We start from the raw sequence: 21,898 nt of genomic DNA, 5'->3' as shown, positions 1-21,898 counted from the left end.
TGGTGAAAGACTGAATATTGGTGAATCAGATTTTCATGGTTTGTCCATACGTATTTAATGTTAAGTAAATGTCATGAGACTCTTGTTGTGATTTATTATTGGAATTCAGATAAATAAGTGCATTTGTCTATCTGTATCAAGATATAACAAAACGGTAAAACTTTACTTCTCAGTGACAACATGTCCATGTAAAGAACATTCATATCAGAAATATTAATACCTGATTAACACAACACCTTGATATATATTTTTACCCAACCTCAAACAAAGTGTTTGAGACAGTCTGTATCTGGAATCACATCAAAACAAGTTGGGTAACAACGAAGAAATAAACATGCTGTCTTGTTACATAATAGTGCATGTGAAAATCTGTGTTTATGTATTACATTGGTAGATAACTTCCATTCGTTGATTTAAAAGGTTCAAACGATGTTATGTGCTTGGTACATGTAAAAAGCATGCATCAGATGACTCCTATTTAGGAACACGTTTGTGTGACACCCATGACAGAACAGGAAGCACGCACTTGGTAATTCAGAGTGATGCATTAGAAGCAGATGCATTTCTACACCAGTTGCGTCCCTTTTGGGCGACATTACATCTGCCAGCGCAATAACAGAGTGATGAGCGAATTATCTATAGTGATAACAGGTTGAATACAGGTTAATACGACTTCCACTCCTTTGCAGCTGTAATCGTTAAGATTTTGATATATTTAGCAAAACCTTATCAGACCAGGCTGAGGATCAGTACCCAAGAGAATGACGTCCACGAAAGAAGCTAATTTTGACAGCATCTTTGACGCATTAGGATGGAGGGGAAGATATCAAATGATTCAAGTCCTTTTCGCCTCACTAATGTCACTGCCAATCACATTTAATGTGATGAGCATCATTTTCATAGGTAAGTCTCAGTTTAGTGAATCACCACACATTTAAAACTATTTAATGACATGTTTTAGGGATATTATCTTAATACGTTCAAATGCGCAACGACGAAGTCAGGTACACATTTTTCCCGACATCAACCACACGTTAACCCACACCTATTCACTGTTTAACTTATTCATATGTATAGTGCATACATGGCTCGTAGATTACTTTTTACCAACATTTGTATTACAAACATATATGACTCCTAGATTGTACACAAACATGATTGTAACACACAGCGAGAAACAGAAGCCGAGTTGAATGTAAGAACTTATACCAAGAAACGAAAACAAGGGCTTTAGTGGCCTGTATGAGGTGAAGGTTCCAGGCATGCATCAATGCACAAGGTGACTACTCATGCTACTGACCATGTGAACTTGTGTGACTTCACCTTCTTTTAGTTTCTTGGTTTAGGTTCTTACATTCAACTTTATAATTTTATGTATAAACCTATATATGTATATATATAGGTTGGGTTTCCGTAGCCTAGTGATGCATTAAGATCCGGGGTAGAATAAGCCTTTAGCAACCCATGCTTGCCATAAAAGGCGACTATTCTTGTCGTAAGAAACGACTAACGGGATCGGGTGGTCAGACTCGCTGACTTTATTGACACATATCATTGGTTTCCAACAGCAAAGATCGATGCTCATGTTGATGATCACTGGATTGTCTGGTCCAGACTCGATTATTTACAGACCGCCACTATATATGGAATATTGCTGAGAGTTGCGTAAAACGAAACTCACCTACTCACTCACACCGTAGCCTAGTAGATGTGGTTGAACTGTGTTAGCTCATACAGTACTGTCGCCAAGTATATTGTGTATTGTAAGGGTGGCAAGCTGAGCCTGTGTTGCAGGTGCGTCCTTCTGGCTTTATGTGGGGACATGGGTTGAAATAATAAACATCTGGTTGTCTGATACTTAACATTTACCTCAACGACATGTTTCCTTGTCCATTCTATCAGTCAATGACCAAGATCATTTATAAGCAGAACACTGATTCCCGAAACCAGCCTCAAATAGTGCAGGTCTTTCAGCCACATCGGACATATTTGTCAAAGTATTACGACTGATACATTTAAATATAGCATGTGCTAACGTCCGTATTACTGAAGGTTGTTTGCGGTATACTCTTTATATTTTGTCGGTGTGAAACAAAAGTGATTTCCAATCCCTCGGCTGCTCATAGGACCATAGTTTCATATGATCATGACAAATAGACCTATTTCATCTTAGGAAACTGAGCATCACATCTTCACATTAACATGCATGACGTAGCCGCTAACGCCTATTAACATTATTTCAGTAGATACATAGTTGGGGATTCCATAAAACGGACATCACGCATTTCATCTGTGTGTACACATAGACAACCCTGCAAACATCAAAAGCGTTAAGAAAACATTGTTGAAACCAGCAGATGTAAGATCAAGCATGATATGCCGTCAGACCTTCAAGTGAGGATTGTTTCCCGTGGTATTTGGCGGGACTTGTGGAAACACACCTGGAACATGAGGGGTGGACCTACAAGCAGGAGAATCTCAAGGAACAAGCTCATAGCTTGTACAGAGAATCATTGAAGCATGATAAGTTGGCACGTTGCGGCTATACGTCTTATCGGCATTCTCGAGATAAGAATTTCTGTTGGCTACACAGAGGACATTTAGAGGCATCTTGCCAGCCCAAGCAATTCCATGTCGCTTTTGTCAATAATACAACTCATTAAATGTCCTCTAATATGATAAATATGACTTCCTAACATACCAAGGTTGTCTTTCAGTGTATTTGTTATGGTTTCTAAGGATCAGATTTTCAAATAGTAAGGAAGTCCTGACGTGTTTCGAGTTGAAGTCCACACACAGATGTCCCAGTGACAAGCACCTCACGCGTGACGTCATGTAACAGGTATCATTATCCTTCAGGAATTTATGTTCCGAGCCACTGTAACGTTCTCAAGAATGAAACATCTGTTGTCGAGAGTCTCGGGTTTCAAGCAAACATTTCCGACTTGAACATCACATACCATGAATGTGGAATCAGCATAACGTCATTCGGACATTCGGAAGAACTTACCTGCATAGAAGGTCGTCAGTACAAATACCCGCCTGAACTCTCACTTGTGTCTGAGGTAACAATACGATTTCTAAGATGTTTCGGTCAAAGATCAAAGACGCCCACAGTTCTTAATCAAAAGAACAACGCGTCAGTTAGGTCCGTGCAAGGATTCTTAATTTAGGTCACCGACACACCGCACGAGGAGGCCTGCGAACTGTATTTCTTAAATATACTTTCAAAGAAGCAACTGTAAACAATTAAAAGTCATTAGAAGAAAGACATTAGAAACGATTAAAAGTTCCTAGATCAAAGATATTAGAAATTAGAACAACCTAATCATGACCTTCGAAGACCTAATCAAACACTTCTCTCAAATGTATTCACAATACACAGAGTATGTCAGTGTCTTTCTGTTTTTTTCGTTGTTGTTGTTGCCAAAAACCGGAACACCGTCTGATTTCAGTGGGACATCGTCTGTGAAAAGGAAAGTCTTGGGGACCTTCTTCAGACCCTCTTAATGCTTGGTCGGGGTATTGGCTCTGTCTTGTTCACATCGCTATCTGACATGTATGGACGCAAGTTGTCCCTCACACTGTCAGGACTTTGTTTTCTTGCAACCAGCTGTGGCATGTCATTTGTACCAACATATGCTGCTTTCGCTGTCTTGAAGGTTATACAGGGGGCAACGATGACGGTAGTGTATATATACACGTTTATATTCATATAATTGCGGCGACAATAGTGAGTATTGTTCTGTGGTTAATGGGTTATTGGTAGTCCATCAACCTTTTTATGCGGGATTATGATTGATCAAGATATGATCATGGGTTTTAATTATTGATTAAAATATAAATCTGGAAAAAGGTTAAGCACCCCCGCGAAAAGTTGTATGTTGGTGTGTCCATCCACAATGCATTGGGTTAGCTGCATGTTTTGCTGTGACATCGTCTATGGAATACCAGCAAATACAAAAGGGTACTAGTTTCGTTCGCTTTAACAATAGATCTAGTACAATACACAAAACACATCTGTTTGGGCTGAAAATGATATCTGTTACATTAGTGGACCAAAAGAGTGCGTTAATGTGAAGAGAGGAAAACGTGTATTGTAACCTGGAACGTGGTACATTCAACATCTAGTGCACCTTCAACCTGCTTGTTGGATAACTGTCTCTATCCTAAGTGGCATGGCACCTCACTATATATGGCTTATCAATTGGAGCCCCGTGAAAGTCCCGGGGTGGAATAGGCCTTCAGCAACCCATGCTTGCCATAAACTGCCCAACTGCGCAGATTGATGCTCATGTTGTTGATCATTGGATTGTCTGGTCCAGACTCGATTATTTACAGACCACGGCATATATATGGAATATTGCTGAGTGTTGCGTAAAACTAAACCCACTCACGCACGTATCAATTGAATGTTTGAGTAAGGGTAGAAATACACCATTGATAGGTGCAGAGTTATGTATGGGGCACACTAAAGGGAGCTCGCCTGTTTGTAGCTATTCGTCTTTTCATTGTAGATTATGTGTGCCGTGATCTTCACTTCAGGGCGTTGGATTAACGTCAACAACTATCGGTCTGGAAATCATCCCAACCAGACACAGATCAAAGTTTGGGGTTATAAACACTCTGGTTTGGTCACTGTCGGTTGCAGTCTACGCTGTGGCGGCCTACCTGATGAGAGATCTCAACTGGAGGTATCACCAACTGATTGCAGGCCTCACAGCAAGCTTCTACATCTTTGTACCATGGTGAGTGTAATTAAAGTTAAACGTTAATTAAAACGTTCGCTGGGTGGGTGTTCGAAACACACACACACACACACACACACACACACACACACACTCTCTCTCTCTCTCTCTCTCTCTCTCTCTCTCTCACACACACACACACACACACATACACACAGAGCTATGGATAGGTCTCAAGCTCATGTACCCATCTGCATCAAGCACCACAACACACAGCCCAAATAGTACAAGATTCTGCTCTCTACTGAGGAAGTGTAGTACCATATACAGTTTTTGACATAGATGACAGTGTGCATTCAGGGTCTATTTTCATCCGCACTTTCTCTGAGCATACGGCACTGCTTGTTTATAATCTACTAGGGGAAGGTACGGTGTCATTACTGTGTGCATATGGATGATTGTAAGTGTGAGTATTAACTGTTAACCTGTTTACAGGGTAATGGACGAATCCTCAAGGTGGCTGGCAGCAAAGAAGAAATACAGTAGCATTGAACGGAATTTGAAGAAGGCTAGCCATATGAATAACAAAGACGAAAACTACATCATAACGCTGTTCAGAGAAAAAGTAAAGGAACCAAACCTACAAGACCAAAGTCCTCTCTTGTCGTCAGACACACACATGGATCAAAATGAATACAGCCAGGGTGTTTCAAAAACTGAGAGAAAAGCAGAAAGACCACTCCTGCAGACATTCAAAGACAGACAAATACTCACTTTGTCAGCAATCCTATGCTTTATATGGTACATAAATACATATGCATATTCACACTTGTATTAAGTAGAATTACTACAGGTACGTAGTCGAATCTATTGCTTAAATAGAACCTTTAATATGTTTCATTAATACGCACATTCATTTTTTGACAAATGTGAGGATGATGTTTCGTAAACAGTTAGATTTGTGGTAAGAAAATATAAGAGACAGAGATTTTCATGCATATGTTTACCTTGTAGGTATCATATTCGTTTATGGGTTTTGTTTTCTGCTTAGGATGACAGATACTTTAACATACCACGGACTTAGTCTCAACATAACGCAGTTTCACAGTGACAAATACATCGCCTTCGGTCTTAGTGCTGTCATTGAGGTGTTAGGTGCTATCGCCTTCTGGCTCACAGTCGACAGGTAATGACACATTCAAATGCAGAATATTGATTTGTTGAATGAATCAGATCTTAACCCATCTCAAGCGTACGATATAAGCATTCATACAAGCTGTACCTGTGGATGCCACATCGCTAGTTCAGTTAATTTATGGCGACCCTCATTACGATGCGTTACAAGCGCTAGGTTCCGTTTCAACTTGCGTATAATTCTACGTAGATTCGGAAGAAAGAAAACATGTTTGGCCTGTCATCTGATAGCAGCAGTGTCGCTGATAGCATCGGTGATATTCCACCACTTCACGGGTTAGTCTCGCTGTTGCTTTATTTCACAAACTTACATTCATAAACTAAGGCTATGTAGCCTTAATCGGACAGCTCACTGAACTAACTAACACAGGTTTCATTTTCTTGACTGAAAATAAGTGGATCACTTTCCTGGTTTCCCCTGTCACGGACCGTTTCAAATCAGGCCGTGAAATCACATTAATTCCTTTTTACTCATTAATTATACCTGATGTCAACAACGAGCTGAGTCAGCCATTCATCGACGTCCTTTCCCACTGCCACGATGGTACCAACGATGACAGGATGTGTCCTAATGTTAGCAATATGTTTCAGTTGCGGTATCAACCCTCAGCGTGGCTGTCAGCACATTGTCGCTGATTGGAAAATTTGGAGCAACGACTTCATTCAATGTGCTGTACCTGTATACTCCAGAAATATTTCCGACTACAATACGGTAAGAAAGACCAGCCTTAACTCTAGATATTTCGTGGAGTAGATTAATAATTATGGAAATGTCGTTCTTCACTGTTCCAGACTGTGTCCAGATGAGACAAAGCTCCTGTATCATCCACAAGAAGTTACTGGGCCAAGCAATAGTTCATTGTACAATTGTGACCGTATCATGAACGTGTGTGTATCCATGAATTCGTGTGAAATTAGTGATGACACCACGTGTTTGCGAGTGAGCCTATCCTGCCCCACTGGGGGCACTTGTCATAAACATTTGCAAAAGTCTGAAAAAATATACTCTCCTGGAAACTGTCAAAATACGTTTAGGGATATTCAGCAAACACCATCCACAAAACTTGTCCAAAGCTTTAAGGAGGATACAATGACGTTGATCTGAAGAAGAGTCATATAGCGATACCCAAAATGTTGTGAAATCCCTCATGTACGTGAATAAGGGAAAATAAGAAAGTACAAGTGTTTCTTTGTTTACTTCCAGAATTTCACTCACATTGCAATCACTCACATTGCACTCACAAAGATCAACCCTTTTGTCATTCATTTTCGCCGAGAGCTGTTTGTCTGATTGATTCGGTGTGATCTAAACATCACAAATATAGGGCGGTCTGCAAACGTAGCCTTTATTGTAAGTTCACATGCGTGAGTCAGTGGAACTGAACTGGATTATATTATCGATATACATGTAGTTACATCTACACTTCATGGTCAAACTCCTTTGTATGGATGTTGCCAACCTATCGAAAGTTGCAATCACATGCAGCATGCAGTATAGATCAGCACTATGCTGGTGCCTATTGTAATTCATGCTCCTCCTCTTCATGTTTTACCCCTAAATTTCACATAAACGTTCTTAAGGTTTGTCATGTAGTAAAACAGAACCGTTTCTAAGGCTGTAAACATTCAAGCAAATTTTGTGCGTTATTTTTTTTTTAGAATCTACACAGCATTTATTCCCTTTTCTCAGATACTTTCAGTGAATATCAGGAAAGTCATTCATTAGTATAGAGGATTATGGTTAACATAAAATGGGGATTTTATGGAACTTATGATGGACCTGGCAATATATCTCTCGTTGTATTGGTCTTTGTAGAGCTTTAGAATCCAGTAGAAAGACTGGGAGTACCGATAAATGGTTTGAGGAAATTTCGTCCCCAGTGAACAGGCTGGCCTTGTATGTAGCCTGTACGTCTGTATATGTGGTTTTGTTAAAGGTCACACGCAATGTAAACACAACTTTGAAGATTCTGATACCTTTCGGTATGCACTTACCGAAACAAATCATCAAAAATGCCAATTCAACCTATAACGATGATAAAAAAAAACGCAATGAAAAATGCCCACGAAATCGGAGTTCAGCGCTGGGAGAAAATGGTTTCAACAGCTGTGATGCGCTGCACTCATAACGTATGCGCAGTGGATAGGTTCGTAGAGCAGCCTCTGTCAGAGAGAAAACTCAATATCTGGTTTATGAACACCTATATGTGTCTGCCTGCCTGTCTGCTAATGACAATATGCAATGTACAACTTTAATCATTGACAGCATGCAATTTGAAACTAACAACTACCAGGCTTATATGCCATAAACAGAGAGCCGGCGTATTAGCAAATGAACCAGTGGCCAATGAAAAGGCGTCGTTGCACTTGAGTGCTCACCCACGGCTTTGACACATTTGGGTATCGCGGCTGCTTCGTCTCGAGGGAGGTAAACCCAAGTATAAAATATTGCACTTTTGATTTGCGATTATACGCGTATAATTTTGTTTATTTGTGTTCTTTCATAATTGCCAATGCATTGTTATATATCAGGAATAAGTGATTTCTTATGTTTGATTTCTTGGTTGCATGTGACCATGGTCTTGCAGCAAAGGCCTTGTGAGCGGAAACTATTCATGAGAGGCAGTCAGACTTGATTGATAGCTGGTTGGGACAGAATGGATTCATTCCAGTCCTGTTTCCTGTATTTCCAGACAGTGTGTTCTATCAATGGTAACTTCATGCAGTGACATCCTGAAAAACATTATACAGGCTCCTCTCCTGTTTTCGCCCATTTCTTTGCATATACTCCGAAGTCACAGATACTGATTTGACAGCTTTAACCCCAGTTGATAGGTGGCTGGTCAAGATATTTTGGTCCATGTCTTATTGCATGACAAATATTGTTATTGTCAATGCACAAGTCACCTGTGATTGGTCTACACGTTAGTAGTAGCACAATACGTTTTTCAGCCACAGTAAGTGGCTTTACATAGTGAGCCGCCAAGCCCACGTCCTGCGCCACTTTCTTTACAACCTCTGTAACACATGTTCCCGCCTTTGTTTAGATCTGTTTGACAATAATGAGTCATTGGACTGATATGAGAGGTAAACAAAGCAGAGGATAATAAACGTCAAGATTAGGAATACGTGTTAGACTCGAAATGATTTATAAAATAATTACTTTCAGATGAATTTTAGGTCACAAGAAATTAAAACCTATCTCTCTATAATTCATTTTTCAGGAATGTCGGGTTTGGTCTTGGATCCCTTGCAGGAAGAGTGGGTGGACTATTTGCTCCCTTTTCCAGGATGCTGGTGAGACTTCTATTAACAGTTACCTTATCGTACTACACTGCATGTGTGCATTTGCGACATGCTCCTACACCAAAAGCTGTATTTCTCACCGCAATGCCCGGAATGTAATCTTTTATCTACTCGCCATTGATTATTGAACATGAAATGTCAAAGAACGATACCCATATATGTAGATTTATCCAAGACCAAAGCATTGAGATATCACTCGGAGGCCAACATTATTGTAACTCTTATTTATACAATAAGGAAGGTGTGTACACTTCAGAACGTCATATTAGACAAACTAACTGATATTTTATTAACAGATCACTGTATATATAACACCATAATACACAGAAATAGTAACACATAGATACGAAACGCATGTTTCATTTCTTTTGACATTGCGATAGTCGAAAGTACAACATGTCCACTTATTTATGTAATATTATCATCGGCATTACAGGTAAAGATATAATGATATAATGCCAAAGCAGGGTTTGACTCACTAACCCTTGATCCTACGCAATCCTAATTGCCAATCGGACTTCTCCTATGAAGGGCTGCCAAGTCAGTTGGACATACCAAGACCTGAATTAGTAGCGAAATTTAGAGATTGCGAGGTACCAAATCTATGGCACCGGGAACTTTGGGGAGTCAGACAAGGAGGTGCTTATGTTCCAAGAGTGACATTTCATAACCGAGGTCTCCATATTTGCCTTGTTTCTCCTGGTTCTAGTCAGTCATATCTGTGTCAAAACTTCAATGTTACCTTTGCATAATGGCGGGTACAAACCACCTGACAAATAATACGTATATATATATATATATATATATATATATCTTATGTGACAGTACCGCAAATATCCGTGGGCACCTGGCACAGTGTTCGGCTCCTGCTGCATCGTGGTGGCGTTCCTGGTTCAATTTCTGCCAGAAACGAACAAACACGAACTGCCGCAGACTGTCCCTGAAATGAAGCAGTGGTTGAACCAACAACGGGAATCCCAGAAGAAAAAAAAAACAGAGGAAGAGCACAGTCGTAGAAAATGTTACTGATAAATTTGTTTGTAGTGATAAAGAAATTCACTGAGGCGTTTAGGGCTTCAAAGAAATTTACATTAAATAAATAAATCGAAATGAACACATCGAAAGCTGTAAAAATTCTCATTGAACGAAGAGTCTTTACCTTGAGATTTACTCAACAAATTAGAATAATTAGCAGTACATGGAGTACCTGGTACTAACTTGCACCTGTACATGTTTTGTACAGATATGGAATATAGAAACCACTTGTATTGAATTATAACACTTAAAACCATAAGGTTTGAATCTGAAAATGAAGTCAAATGTTAAGGTAATATTGTTTTTCAATGAGTCTCCTCCACGTTGTCCGCGCGTACTATGCAGGCTCGTCTGAAAGTCCTCGAATGTCATATCATGCCTTCTGTTACGAGAGTGTATTTTCTATAAATTGTATTATTAAGTGATAATTATTATTGGGTCACAATGTTTAGAGTTTTGAGTGATAGTTATTATGGGTCATGTTGTGTACTGACCTGAACCTTCTGAATAAACACATAAAACGGTCTGGGGGTCCGCACACTTTAATCAACAGGTTCCAAGTGATTACATATGCCCGCTAGCAAAGTCAAGGTCGCTATGGTGCAATCATGACACGCGTTCACGTGCGGATACGCGCGGATGTAGCTCACTCTACATAGCATTTCCCCAATTACAAAGAATACCTGTGGGAAACATTCAGAACAGATAAACAGTTCTTATAAGGAAAAGCTGAAAACTCCTCAAACATTAAAAGAACTATTACCGAATAAACACTTAAGATGATGTATATACTTTGGCTTACTTTAATGAGAAGCGTAAAACTCTTACAGGAGAGAAAGTTCAATGACCAATCCACTCATATTTAGAGTCCACGTTCACTTTATACGTTCCCTAAGTAGAAGTTCAGTCTATCTGTGGTACAGGTCACATTTCGTATCATGAATGTTCATCGCTGTTAGTATTTTAGCGACGGGCCTTTAAGGTAGTGCTCTAGAGTTATCTCCCTTTGAGTATGTGTTTTGATTAATTGTTGACTTCTTGGAGAGAAGGTTCTAAGTTAATGACAATGGTCTTATTGTGCTCGAATTTTCGCTGGTTGTTGTGGTAACTAGAATGCATCATTTGGCTAACATCAATCTGTCTGCCTTTGTTAATGCTTGACTTACATGGCCGATGCCTGACCGCTCGCCATTTTACATTCAGTATAAGTGTTTCTCACTCTTAAACCAAGACTTTGGTGAGCTGATATTATATTTGTGACCCATTACTTTAGATTTGACTCAGTTGCATTGTAAATGAAACCTATATTGTGAATCTTTGTATCCTGATTTTGTTTGCTCAATACATATAACTGAATAATCTAGATATTTCTGTGTTATATTTTGCTGGTTCTGAGGGGATTTCTCATACCTTTTGTCACGGCAGATTATTCACCGTAACAGTATTAAAGATTATGGGTAACCAATAAACAGGGATTTTGTGGTACATATAGTGGATACGACAATATCTCTCTCATTGTACTGAGTTTATAGAGCTTTGGAATCCAGTACGATAGACAGATGAATTTAGTCGAGGTAAAGGTTGATAGTACTGATAAATGATTTGAGCAGATTTCCTCTTCAGTTAACAGGCTGACCTTGTGTGTAGCCTGAATATCTTCATATGTGGTTTTGTTTACTTAATGGTCTTACAGCCTGTGGCCTTGTGATTGGGAACAAGTACAAACTTTTTCTTGCGAGGCAGTCATTCCAGTCGTGTTTCCTGTATTTGCAGACAATGTGTTCTGTCAGTGGTCACTTCATGACATAACATTCTGAGGGACAGTAAACTGGTTCCTCTTCTATTTGACTCAGTTGTTTGCATGTGCTTCGAAAACATGCATAATGATTTTAAAGTTGTAACCCTTATTGTCATGTAGCTGCTCTATATTTGAAAAGCGCTAAAAAGGTTGTTACACTTCACATGTGGCTCGATGCCATGGGATACCTTTGTTCTATAAACCTACCGTTTTATAATGCACCTACACTTTTGTCATACTTCTAACAATAACAAGAATCATTTTAGTCATTTATTCTCGACTTGTTACAAACTTATATTAAAGACGTTTCACATGAATATAGTACATGCAATTTTGATTCGCTGTTCATTAGCGGCCACTATCTGCTGTCTCGATTGTGATCTTCTTTGACGGTGGGGAAGATGCACCCTTCATGTCCGGTGCTGGTTGTTGATAAGTCCGATATCTCCTTCTGAAGACCGTCAGAATTTCTCTTGTCCAGCCTTACTGCCTAGCTTCTGAGGCAAATTCGTTCTGTGACCAATTGTTCATCGACCTTATTCCCGAAAGGACGTGTAGCAGTCGTAACCTGAAACCAAGTAAAAAACAATTCATAGTATGCATATGCACCCGAACTATTAAACGATAACTGCAATATTTGCGAGCTATTTTACCAGCATCATATACACTGTATATTCAGATGCTATAATGTCAGACGATATGAACAATATTACAAATTGGTAAGAGTTCCTCCCGTTCCCCCATCCCAAATAATGATACAAACTGATATATACTAGAATGATTAACAAAACCTAAAAACAATTACTAGAGGACTCACAAATATAACTAACAGCCTTCAAATTAAGTACAATATATAGGACTGTGCCACTTAATGTTACCTCTGTTCATCTGAGGAAGAAAGAATAGTTGGGAACGGAAGGATCTCTTTCCTCTTGATCAATCCTTCAAATGTGTGTTTGCCAACTTTCTGTGTAGAATAACGAATATTTTGCGATTTCGTAACTTGTAAAGGGTTTCTGAACAGTGGTCCTTCTGCAGGTATGTGTGCAAGGTAAAGTTGGAGGAGAATTGTCGAACTCTCCTAGAAAAAAGAATATCACACTTTTAAAAAGAATTGTTCATATTTTCCAATTTTACCTAGATAATTTCCCGTACTTGAGTTAAAATTCAAGTACGTGAAATATCTAGGTAATATGAGCGAATGTCATTAAATCCATTAAACTGGTGGCGTAAGAAAAGATAACTGAAAATAACTGGCAAAAGTAGGTTTGTATTTTGAAATAACTCGAAAGTTAGCTAGTGGTAACTCTGTTGTTTTTCCTAGGTTACCATGAAGGTGGATTATGTCTTTAGGTATTATATTTAAATGCAGTTGTGATGATAATCATAGATACTAAAGATGAAATGGAAACAATCTTTTATATGTTATTATTTGTATATTTGAAACTTCTTGGATATACTACAACACGTGTATATTACCTGGGAAGTTTAGATCAAGGAGTTTGCATTCATCAGGACCAATGAATATTGGCATTGTGGAAACCTCCTTGAGAAGGAGACGAAGAAACTCCCTGCTTGGATTTCCCTCATCAATAGCGAATGCACTAGAGAATTTTACAGGGAGCTGATTGGTTGCATTAAATGAAGCTCTGTTGAATGCCCTCAAGGCTCCTGGGAGGACGTTATCCCAGGTGACGTTTACCAGGTTATAACGACCCACATTCGTATAACCGTTGAGTCTCAGAAGTATGTTGTGGATACTTTCATCAGATCTGGAAACATTACATTTGAGTACATAGAAAAGCATGGAAGAAGTAACGTAGTTTCAGATAGAAATAACAACGTGGGCTACTGGATGCATCATCTGTCTGGTGAGGGAATGGTTAGATGTCTGGCTGAGTTAAGTCAAAGGATGTTAAAGGATAGCATATATGATTTACCCTGCCTGGCGCACGGCATACAGGTTACGACGCCTGAAAAAGGCATCCATTGAATGTTACCAAGGCTATACACGCCTGAGATATCACATTACAAGCAGCATGCTATACCAAAACTCCACAAACAGTACTTTGAGCCTGCCAAACACGGCACCGCATTCATAATTACTCACTTAGGAACCACACCCCTTTGAATTTAAGAAAATATAGGTGTAACACTATTACACTTCTCCTTTTGTTGGCTGCTCTAGATCTTCATCGGTGGTGGCAGTCTCGTCTTGACCAAGTCCAAGCTCTGTCTGCTCACGAAGCTAGATATGCAGTGTAAAATGACATACAGTTAACTTAAGAAAACCCAGTTGCTCTCCACATTATTTATATCACTTGTATTTGTATGCAAACTGTGTGATGTTTATATTATTTTATATATATATAAATATTGCATAACATTAATTTACAATTTAAACCTACAGAAATCGCAAGGTAGTATTTCCTGTATTTATTTACCAATCTGCAATGTTAAAAAAAAATAATAAAAAACAAACAAAGAAAAAACCCAAAAAAACCCCACTTAATATTGGCAATCGATATTTTGCTCTAGCAATTTGTCCACACCTCAATGGAAACAGTAGAATTAAAACAAAGCCCCAAGCTCTTACTACTGTACCATTACATGACCATGTCTTACATTAAAGACAATGGTTGGTGTCCCACTTTCAGTGAAGGGAGCTCATCTCCATCATCTGACCTACTCTCATCTACATCAATCACCTGTGCCAAAATACATACGACAATCTCTCTCACATAATTATTTCAATACACTGTCAGGTATATCACATAATTTACGGGAACACAAAATTCGACCGGTTGATCACATTTGCGATCTTAATTACCAGTCGTTACATACGTTGCCCAAATGTTCAAAAGGCTGCCTGCAGAAAACAGAAAACTACAATCTAATCATACGTGAAAGTATTTCAAAATATCCCATAACGACTATCGCCGTCATATAAGTGATATTAAATTTTCACCTCCTTTACTTGCAGAGTCATGTTACAGTTCATGATAAGTCTTAATTTCTGTATTTTAATTCTCTTATAATAAGGAACATGTAAACGTATTCATGTAAGACAGCATTACGCGTTCATTATCCAGTGCCAAATATAGAACCAACACGGACCAGATTTATGCATTCGGGTTTTAGCTAGTGTCCCTTTTGAGCTACAGAGCCTATCATGTATGTTCAGACGTACTACTGAGGTACTGTCTCTCCGAACTGCATCAGGCTCCTCGTCTCCCGGGCAGGCCTAGTTGGTAGTCTATAATAATAATTAGGGACATTCTGACGATGTTGTATATGCGTAACCCAATATTACGTTGTATGAAATATGATTTGAATCAATGCCTGACTGAAGTATTTGTAATTTTACAGATTGTACAGGTATACATAGATATTATGTTGAGACCTTCAATAATTACCAAATAGGATTATTAAGTTGTATAGGATGACATACAGTTCAACCTACTTATAATGCCACCGTGTGTCCGGAAGAAAACCTGGTATTATATGCAGGGTTACATTATAATCAGGTAGGACGGTTAGGGGATCAAGACAATCTCAGCGTACAGGGGATTAAGGTGGCGTTACCTTGTCGGTGGCAGGAAGTGTATTGCCACATATCACTACTCAATTCAATTCAATTCAATTTATTACTCAACACCACCAACGCCGGTACATGAGAATACAGGATCATATAAATATATATATAAATCAATATATATATGACAAGTTGGCAGATAAAGAAAGAAATGCAAAAAGTTAAGGTATCTTTGTAGACTTAAGTATTACATTAATGTACACAGCAAGATTTTTAAGATTGTGCGTTTTTTTAGAGGAGAACAGTTTGACAACCTTCCACAGGGATACAGAATTCATGTACGAAGGTAAATATTCTTGTCTAGACTGTAATAAAGCGTCGCACTGCATGAGAATTACTTAAAGAGCACAGGCGATATTCTCAAGGAACATTTACCCAACGACCAATTTCTATAGGGAGGTGATGATTACTCGTTCTGAATCTTAAAATCGGGAAATAAATATGTCTTGGCAGAAAAAGATCTCTCTCAAATTCTATATTATTTTTTAGAATACGATAAAAAGACGATTTTGAACTCGTTATCATGGAGGTATGCCATTTCTGTAAAAACTGGTCTTTGAGGATCTGTTCAATCTTAAAGGAGGGAAACTTAGATGTACAGACAAATGGATTATCAAATATTTCGGATAAACCACAGTCATTATGTGTCTGTCTTACAAACTCAATCCAGGGAAAAACTGATTTCAGAACGAGCTTGTAGCATAATAGAATATATGTTGTATGATAGTTTAGCCTGGCGGGCGTTTGTTACCATTTTGTGCCAAGAACTTACCAGTCTTTTGTTTAGCTTAATATACAACGGGTATCGACCAAATTCTGCGTATGTCATATAATCTGGAGTTGAATTTCGAAGATCTGCAGCAAGCTTCACAAATTTTATATGTATTCTTTCAATTAAGTTGATGTTTTCGAACCCCCAAACTTCACATCCATATAACAAAATCGGTTCAATCATTACATCGAAAGCTGAAAGGGTGCAGTCAAGTGGTAAGATTATATTGCGTGATTTTTTCAAAAGAGAAAACATAGCCTTCGTATCCGCAGATGCAAGTGCCTTAATTGCGTGAATAAATCTTCTATTACGATGAAGGGAAATGCCAAGGTAACAACAGGAGTCTACTACCTCAAGAGGCACCTCACCATAGTAAAGTTTTAACTTAGATGACTTTGCAGGACCACTACCAAAAGCAACGACTTTAGTTTTGGATAAATTGACAGATAGCTTCCATTCATTACAGTAACAATAAAATGCATTGAGAGATTTTTTAAGATCATAAGGATCATCGCTGAACAGGACGGTATCATCAGCGTACAATAGTATCACAAGTTGAAGCCAAAGAGTTACACAGACATCTGAAACGTACTGCAATTTTACACCCTGACACCCACTATTTACTAAATATGATTCAAGATCATTTATAAAAAAGGTGAACAACAAAGGGGTGAGATTCTCTCCTTGTCTCACACCAGAGTGTACTTCAATAAGTACAAGGAACCTGCCTGAGACTCCGTTATTAAGCATTTTATGCCATAAACCAGCTCTCCAAACAGAATCAAATGCTTTAGAAAAGTCAATAAACACACAATATAGTATTTGTTTGGCATTTTTGAGAAGGCTGAATAATAATGACATTACAAAGATATTATCCATGGTTGAAAAATCTTTCCGAAAACCTGCGTGAGCGGGTATTATAATATTTTCAGATTCCACAAATTTTGTTAGCCTAGCCTAAAATACTCGTGAGCAGCTTGCTGAAGCAACTGAGAATAGTAATAGGTCGGTATGAATTAGGGTCTAAGTTATCACCTTTTCTCTTGTACAAAGGTTTGATCATTCCTGTTAGCCAATCCTCTGGTATAAATCCAGATGACAGTATTAAGTTAAATAGTTTAGTTAGTATGGGCAGTAACACCTCAAGAGCATATTTAAAGAACTCGTTCTCTTTCAAATCAATTTCTGGAGCTTTATTTCGTTTTAGATGTTTAACTGATGAGATGATTTCATCACGGGTGATATCTGAATTGAGAATATCTGACTCAATAGGGTTTGAGTTAACAAAGTTTTGTGATGTGTTATGTACATTCCGATCATTTAATTCTTTGAAGAATTGAAAAAAGGTGTCCAGATCAGGTTGTTTTACTTGTTTACTATTCCCACCATCATTCAAAGTTTTCCAGTAATCCTTTGGAGTATACGTTTTAGTGTTACGTAACATAGTCCTTGTCTTTGATTTATATTGTTTAATATGTTTATCCAGGATTATTTTGTACGATCTGCATATAAGTTTATATTATTTTTTATTTAACAAGGACCTATTTTTCTTTAAAATGCGTTTTGTTTTATAGAGGCGATTTCGCATGATTTTACATTCCCTGTTAAACCATGGTTTATGTTTCTTATTATGTTTAACTTTACTTGAGACATGAGCATTATTACGTTTTACGCCGAAAGTGGACCGGGCAGCATCAAGGAGTACATTAGAGATATCAGTAACGATGTTACTCACAAACTGTTTGTCGACGATTTCACTGGACATATTTTTGAGTCGACCGTGTATGTTGTCAAGCTTCTACACATCAATATTGTCCTGAAACTTGGCAGCAAGTTTATCATCAAAACGATTAGGTTGATTTGCCTGAATGTGTGTACCACTATTACTACTAACAGTGCTCAGTGCTTGAATAGAAAAGGTTACAGGACAGTGTACATCAGAGTAAAACGGTAAAAACTCTCAAATGTTAAAATTCGATATGATTCTTAGTACTGGTGGAGAAGCAATCAGATAGTCAATGTCAATTTTATCTTTACACGTGAGCTTGCCCTCCACATTATCCGATTGTATTCGACCATTACAAATAAACATGTTTAGGTATTTACACATTTGAAGTAATTTGTATCCATGGCTGTTTATTCTACTAAGGTCTTGTGAGGTTCTTTGAAGTGGCAAATTTAAAGATGCTAAAACACTTTCAGGATCAAAATCATTTCCAACATCTGACAAGTCAATATCTAGGGCATCAGTGATATGTTTATCAATACAACAATAGTCACACGATATGCTAGTCTTCGCATTGAAATCTCCTACCAAACAGACACTTTCGGAGAGGGTTTGGAAGTGTAATACTGATTGTTCAATTTCATAAAATGCATCGTCATTAAAATATTTCGATCCTTCTGGTGGAAGATAAATAAAACCAACATACATGGCATCTTCACTAGGAATAAGAACACTGGACAGTTCTATCCAGAGGACATATTGGTTAATAAGATCTTTAAGCACTGTTACCAAATCACTGAATTCGTTTTAACAGCTACTCCAATACCACCCGATTTTCTATTGGACTTCGATCTATGCTGAATGTATAAAGAGTAACCGGGGATTTCCAGCTCATCAAATATATTGGTTTTTGTCTCTTAAAAACCTGCAACGTCATACAAAGTTACCAAGTTACTGAATTCTTGATACTCTAGTCTATGTCTCAAGCCACACACATTTACACTTAGGAATTTAACACTTAAAGATTTACTGTGTACTATATCGGTTGAGTCTACATGAACATTGTTAGTAACATCACTTCTGTCGTCAACATCACATTCTGTATTCGGAATACAAACCGTAGAATATGGGGAAACAATCTCGGCATTAGTTACATTAGGAACAGTACTATTATCTACATGTATAGAGCTGGAAGAATCAAGTTCGTCGAGATGTTCAGCGTCATGCTGACTTACGAGTTGGCTGGTCGCGCGCAAATCCCAGACCCGATGTGCACACGCCACCGACCTGTCTCGCGACTTTCTATCACGTACAGGCACTTCACGTGTATGTTCAATGACGTTATGAACAAAAGATGGAGTAAAGTTAGTACTGCTGTTCGAATTAGAGCTATTCACTTAGGAGATAAACATCATGTGTTGGCCAATTTCCGGGTGTTATTGAGTATTTGAAGCACGGGAATGCATTTGGAACCGACGGCGTCAGCCGGAGGTTTCAAATGAAACAGCCGTCGGTTCCAAATGCATTCCCGTGCTTCAAATACTCAATAACACCCGGAAATTGGCCAACACATGATGTTTATCGACATTGCAAACAAAAAAATAAACCAGAGGGGTTTTACTGTCTGCACTCGTTTACATCGAGTAGGGGTACAGCAGTGAAGTGTCATCAGGTGGCCGTATCAACTGGTTCCCATGGTAGCATCTGGGGAGTTGCTCATTTGTGACGTCATTCTAACTTTACGTCACAATATGATTTGAATTACGTCACCACTGTTGATGACATAACAAAACAATTGTTTGCGTGTCAATACGCAGTGAATAGTCTTTCAGTTTCCGGGAATCTAATATCATTTGATCATGTTTTTCAACCAATCAGATTACAGAACACAGTGACGTTTGGTTTACAATATATTTGAGTCCTCGGTCGAACTTACTTTACTCTCATCCGAGTCCGACACACACGTCACATGAGGCTCTCGATAGGGTAGGGGTGGCTGAACATTTTGCAGAACATTATCAACGTAAAGCTTGCCAACAGCAATGTTTGCACGTTTGCCTTGGCTGCGAGCCTTTCTCAGCTCAGGGAATAGTACCTCACGTCTGTAGTCGCTAACTTCCTCTGGAAATTGCTCACTGATACCATAAGGTTTACCCTTCAGCTCCCGACCACCCCTCTTAACTGCGTCTCGCTCCTTTGTGTGCAGGGATTTTGCGACGATTAGACGTGGTTTTACTACATAAGAAGGGTATCTTGGTGAGCGTTTTCGGCCAATTCTGTGCACTCGTTTGAAATGAATATTGTTACTCTCCATTTTTAGCTCATTTTTTATAAATAGCTTGAGAACTTGCTCACAGTCTTCAAAAGCCTTTTCTGCTCCGTCCTCCCCCTCGTTTAGAGACTCTGGAATTCCTGTAAAGATTAGGTTGTCTCTCATTGTCCTACATCTCAAGTCAATAAAATCTTCTTTTAATCGCAGATGTTCACGTGTGATTTCATACTCTCCCTACGTTCCATCAGAATCTGTATGTCATGTTCCATCTCAGTTCTTGACTTCTTTAATTCATCAAGCCCTCACCCAAAAATGCAGTAGCTGATTCAAGTTCACCCACTTGTTGCTTTAGGGACTCAAAACCTTGAACTTTTAATTCCAGGTCTGCGACTGTTGATTTAATTTCGTTAAGGCTGCTTTCAATCAAATCCAATTTGGAAAGTTTTTGTTCAATCCTATTCAGCTGATCCTGATTTGAATTCGTGCCTCCATTAATGGGGGATGGGTTACATGTAAAGTACGGTACCGTATAATGGCCAGTTGGTGTGGTGAAAACATAGGCGTACTAGCAGACGGAGAGTAAACCGTATCCAGAGACTCACGTACAACTGTGCCTGTACTTTGCACTTGAAGCATTCGTGAGTTTGGTCAATTGATTTGAGTCGTGTCAGTTAACCAGTTAAGGCATATATACTACATGCAGCCGGTGCAACTGGAATTATAGCCATGGGAAAGTCATATTTGTATCAATAAGACATTGGCAAGAAAAGGGCATTATATCCAGGATGGCATTATAACAAGGGGCATCACAGCCAGCGTACACTGCAGGTAAACACAAACGTCATTATCACATTATGTTTCCTTGAGCTCAAGATGCCATACATACCTGCTTCTCAACCGCTGAGGTGTGAAGATATATCCTGATTGGGTAGGTTTTTCTGTGCACATACAGCAAATCTACAGTAAAATCTTCATCATTGATCTGGCTTGGGATCTTTGTTCCGTTAAAGTGTGTCAGGTGATATGTTCATCCATGCTGAAAACCAATGACATTGAACTTAATTCATTTTGATATTTACTGTTTCATAATTTTGCATAAAATATAGTAACATCCCTGTTGTATAATGACTTTTCATATATAACCCATGCTGTCCCGTCATCTACACTTTCAACATCCGCGGGACAGTGCAGTTTTGCTTATGCGATAAGACTTGTGCTTTCTTGTGATCCCTTTTTCTCCCTCAGTATATGAATTCTTGTAAGCCTACAATCGATCTTAAATGTTTATGTCTTCTGGTCTCCTTATAATCGTGACAATGTCTCAGATTACATATGATCCGGATTTTGGAACAATAGCGTTTAACCTAACACGCCGCAATGAGCATTATCTGCTAATCGTTTTAAGACAGGAAAGACATTGTTAAAACGGACATATTGTTAGGAAATGCACAACAGTTTCTATAACAAATGTGCAAGGTGTTGATCATATATTTGAAAAAGGCGTGGTGCATG

The 21,898-nt window shown here is 38.6% G+C and overlaps 1 protein-coding gene across 1 annotated transcript; it reads left to right on the top strand.

The window, feature by feature from the left end:
* Positions 1–761: 761 nt before the first annotated feature.
* Positions 762–10,217, top strand: LOC137277281 (solute carrier family 22 member 6-like). Its single transcript, XM_067808940.1, has 10 exons — positions 762–903; positions 2,860–3,065; positions 3,456–3,686; positions 4,546–4,748; positions 5,184–5,489; positions 5,740–5,874; positions 6,073–6,158; positions 6,474–6,594; positions 9,107–9,179; positions 10,014–10,217. The coding sequence occupies exons 1-10, from the start codon at positions 762–764 to the stop codon at positions 10,215–10,217; spliced, it is 1,707 nt and encodes a 568-aa protein (XP_067665041.1).
* Positions 10,218–21,898: the final 11,681 nt, after the last annotated feature.

The sequence above is a fragment of the Haliotis asinina genome, chromosome 3 (assembly GCF_037392515.1).
Source record: "Haliotis asinina isolate JCU_RB_2024 chromosome 3, JCU_Hal_asi_v2, whole genome shotgun sequence".
Taxonomy (NCBI): Eukaryota; Metazoa; Mollusca; class Gastropoda; order Lepetellida; family Haliotidae; genus Haliotis; species Haliotis asinina.
This window is presented reverse-complemented; position numbering and strand designations above follow the sequence as displayed.

Excerpts from the sequence above, each read along its gene's own strand:
- LOC137277281 (XM_067808940.1), top strand. The coding sequence starts at position 762 with ATGACGTCCACGAAAGAAGCTAATTTTGACAGCATCTTTGACGCATTA. Across the intron at positions 6,159-6,473 it reads GATATTCCACCACTTCACGG|TTGCGGTATCAACCCTCAGC; the intron begins GTTAGTCTCGCT and ends AATATGTTTCAG. Across the intron at positions 9,180-10,013 it reads CTCCCTTTTCCAGGATGCTG|TACCGCAAATATCCGTGGGC; the intron begins GTGAGACTTCTA and ends CTTATGTGACAG.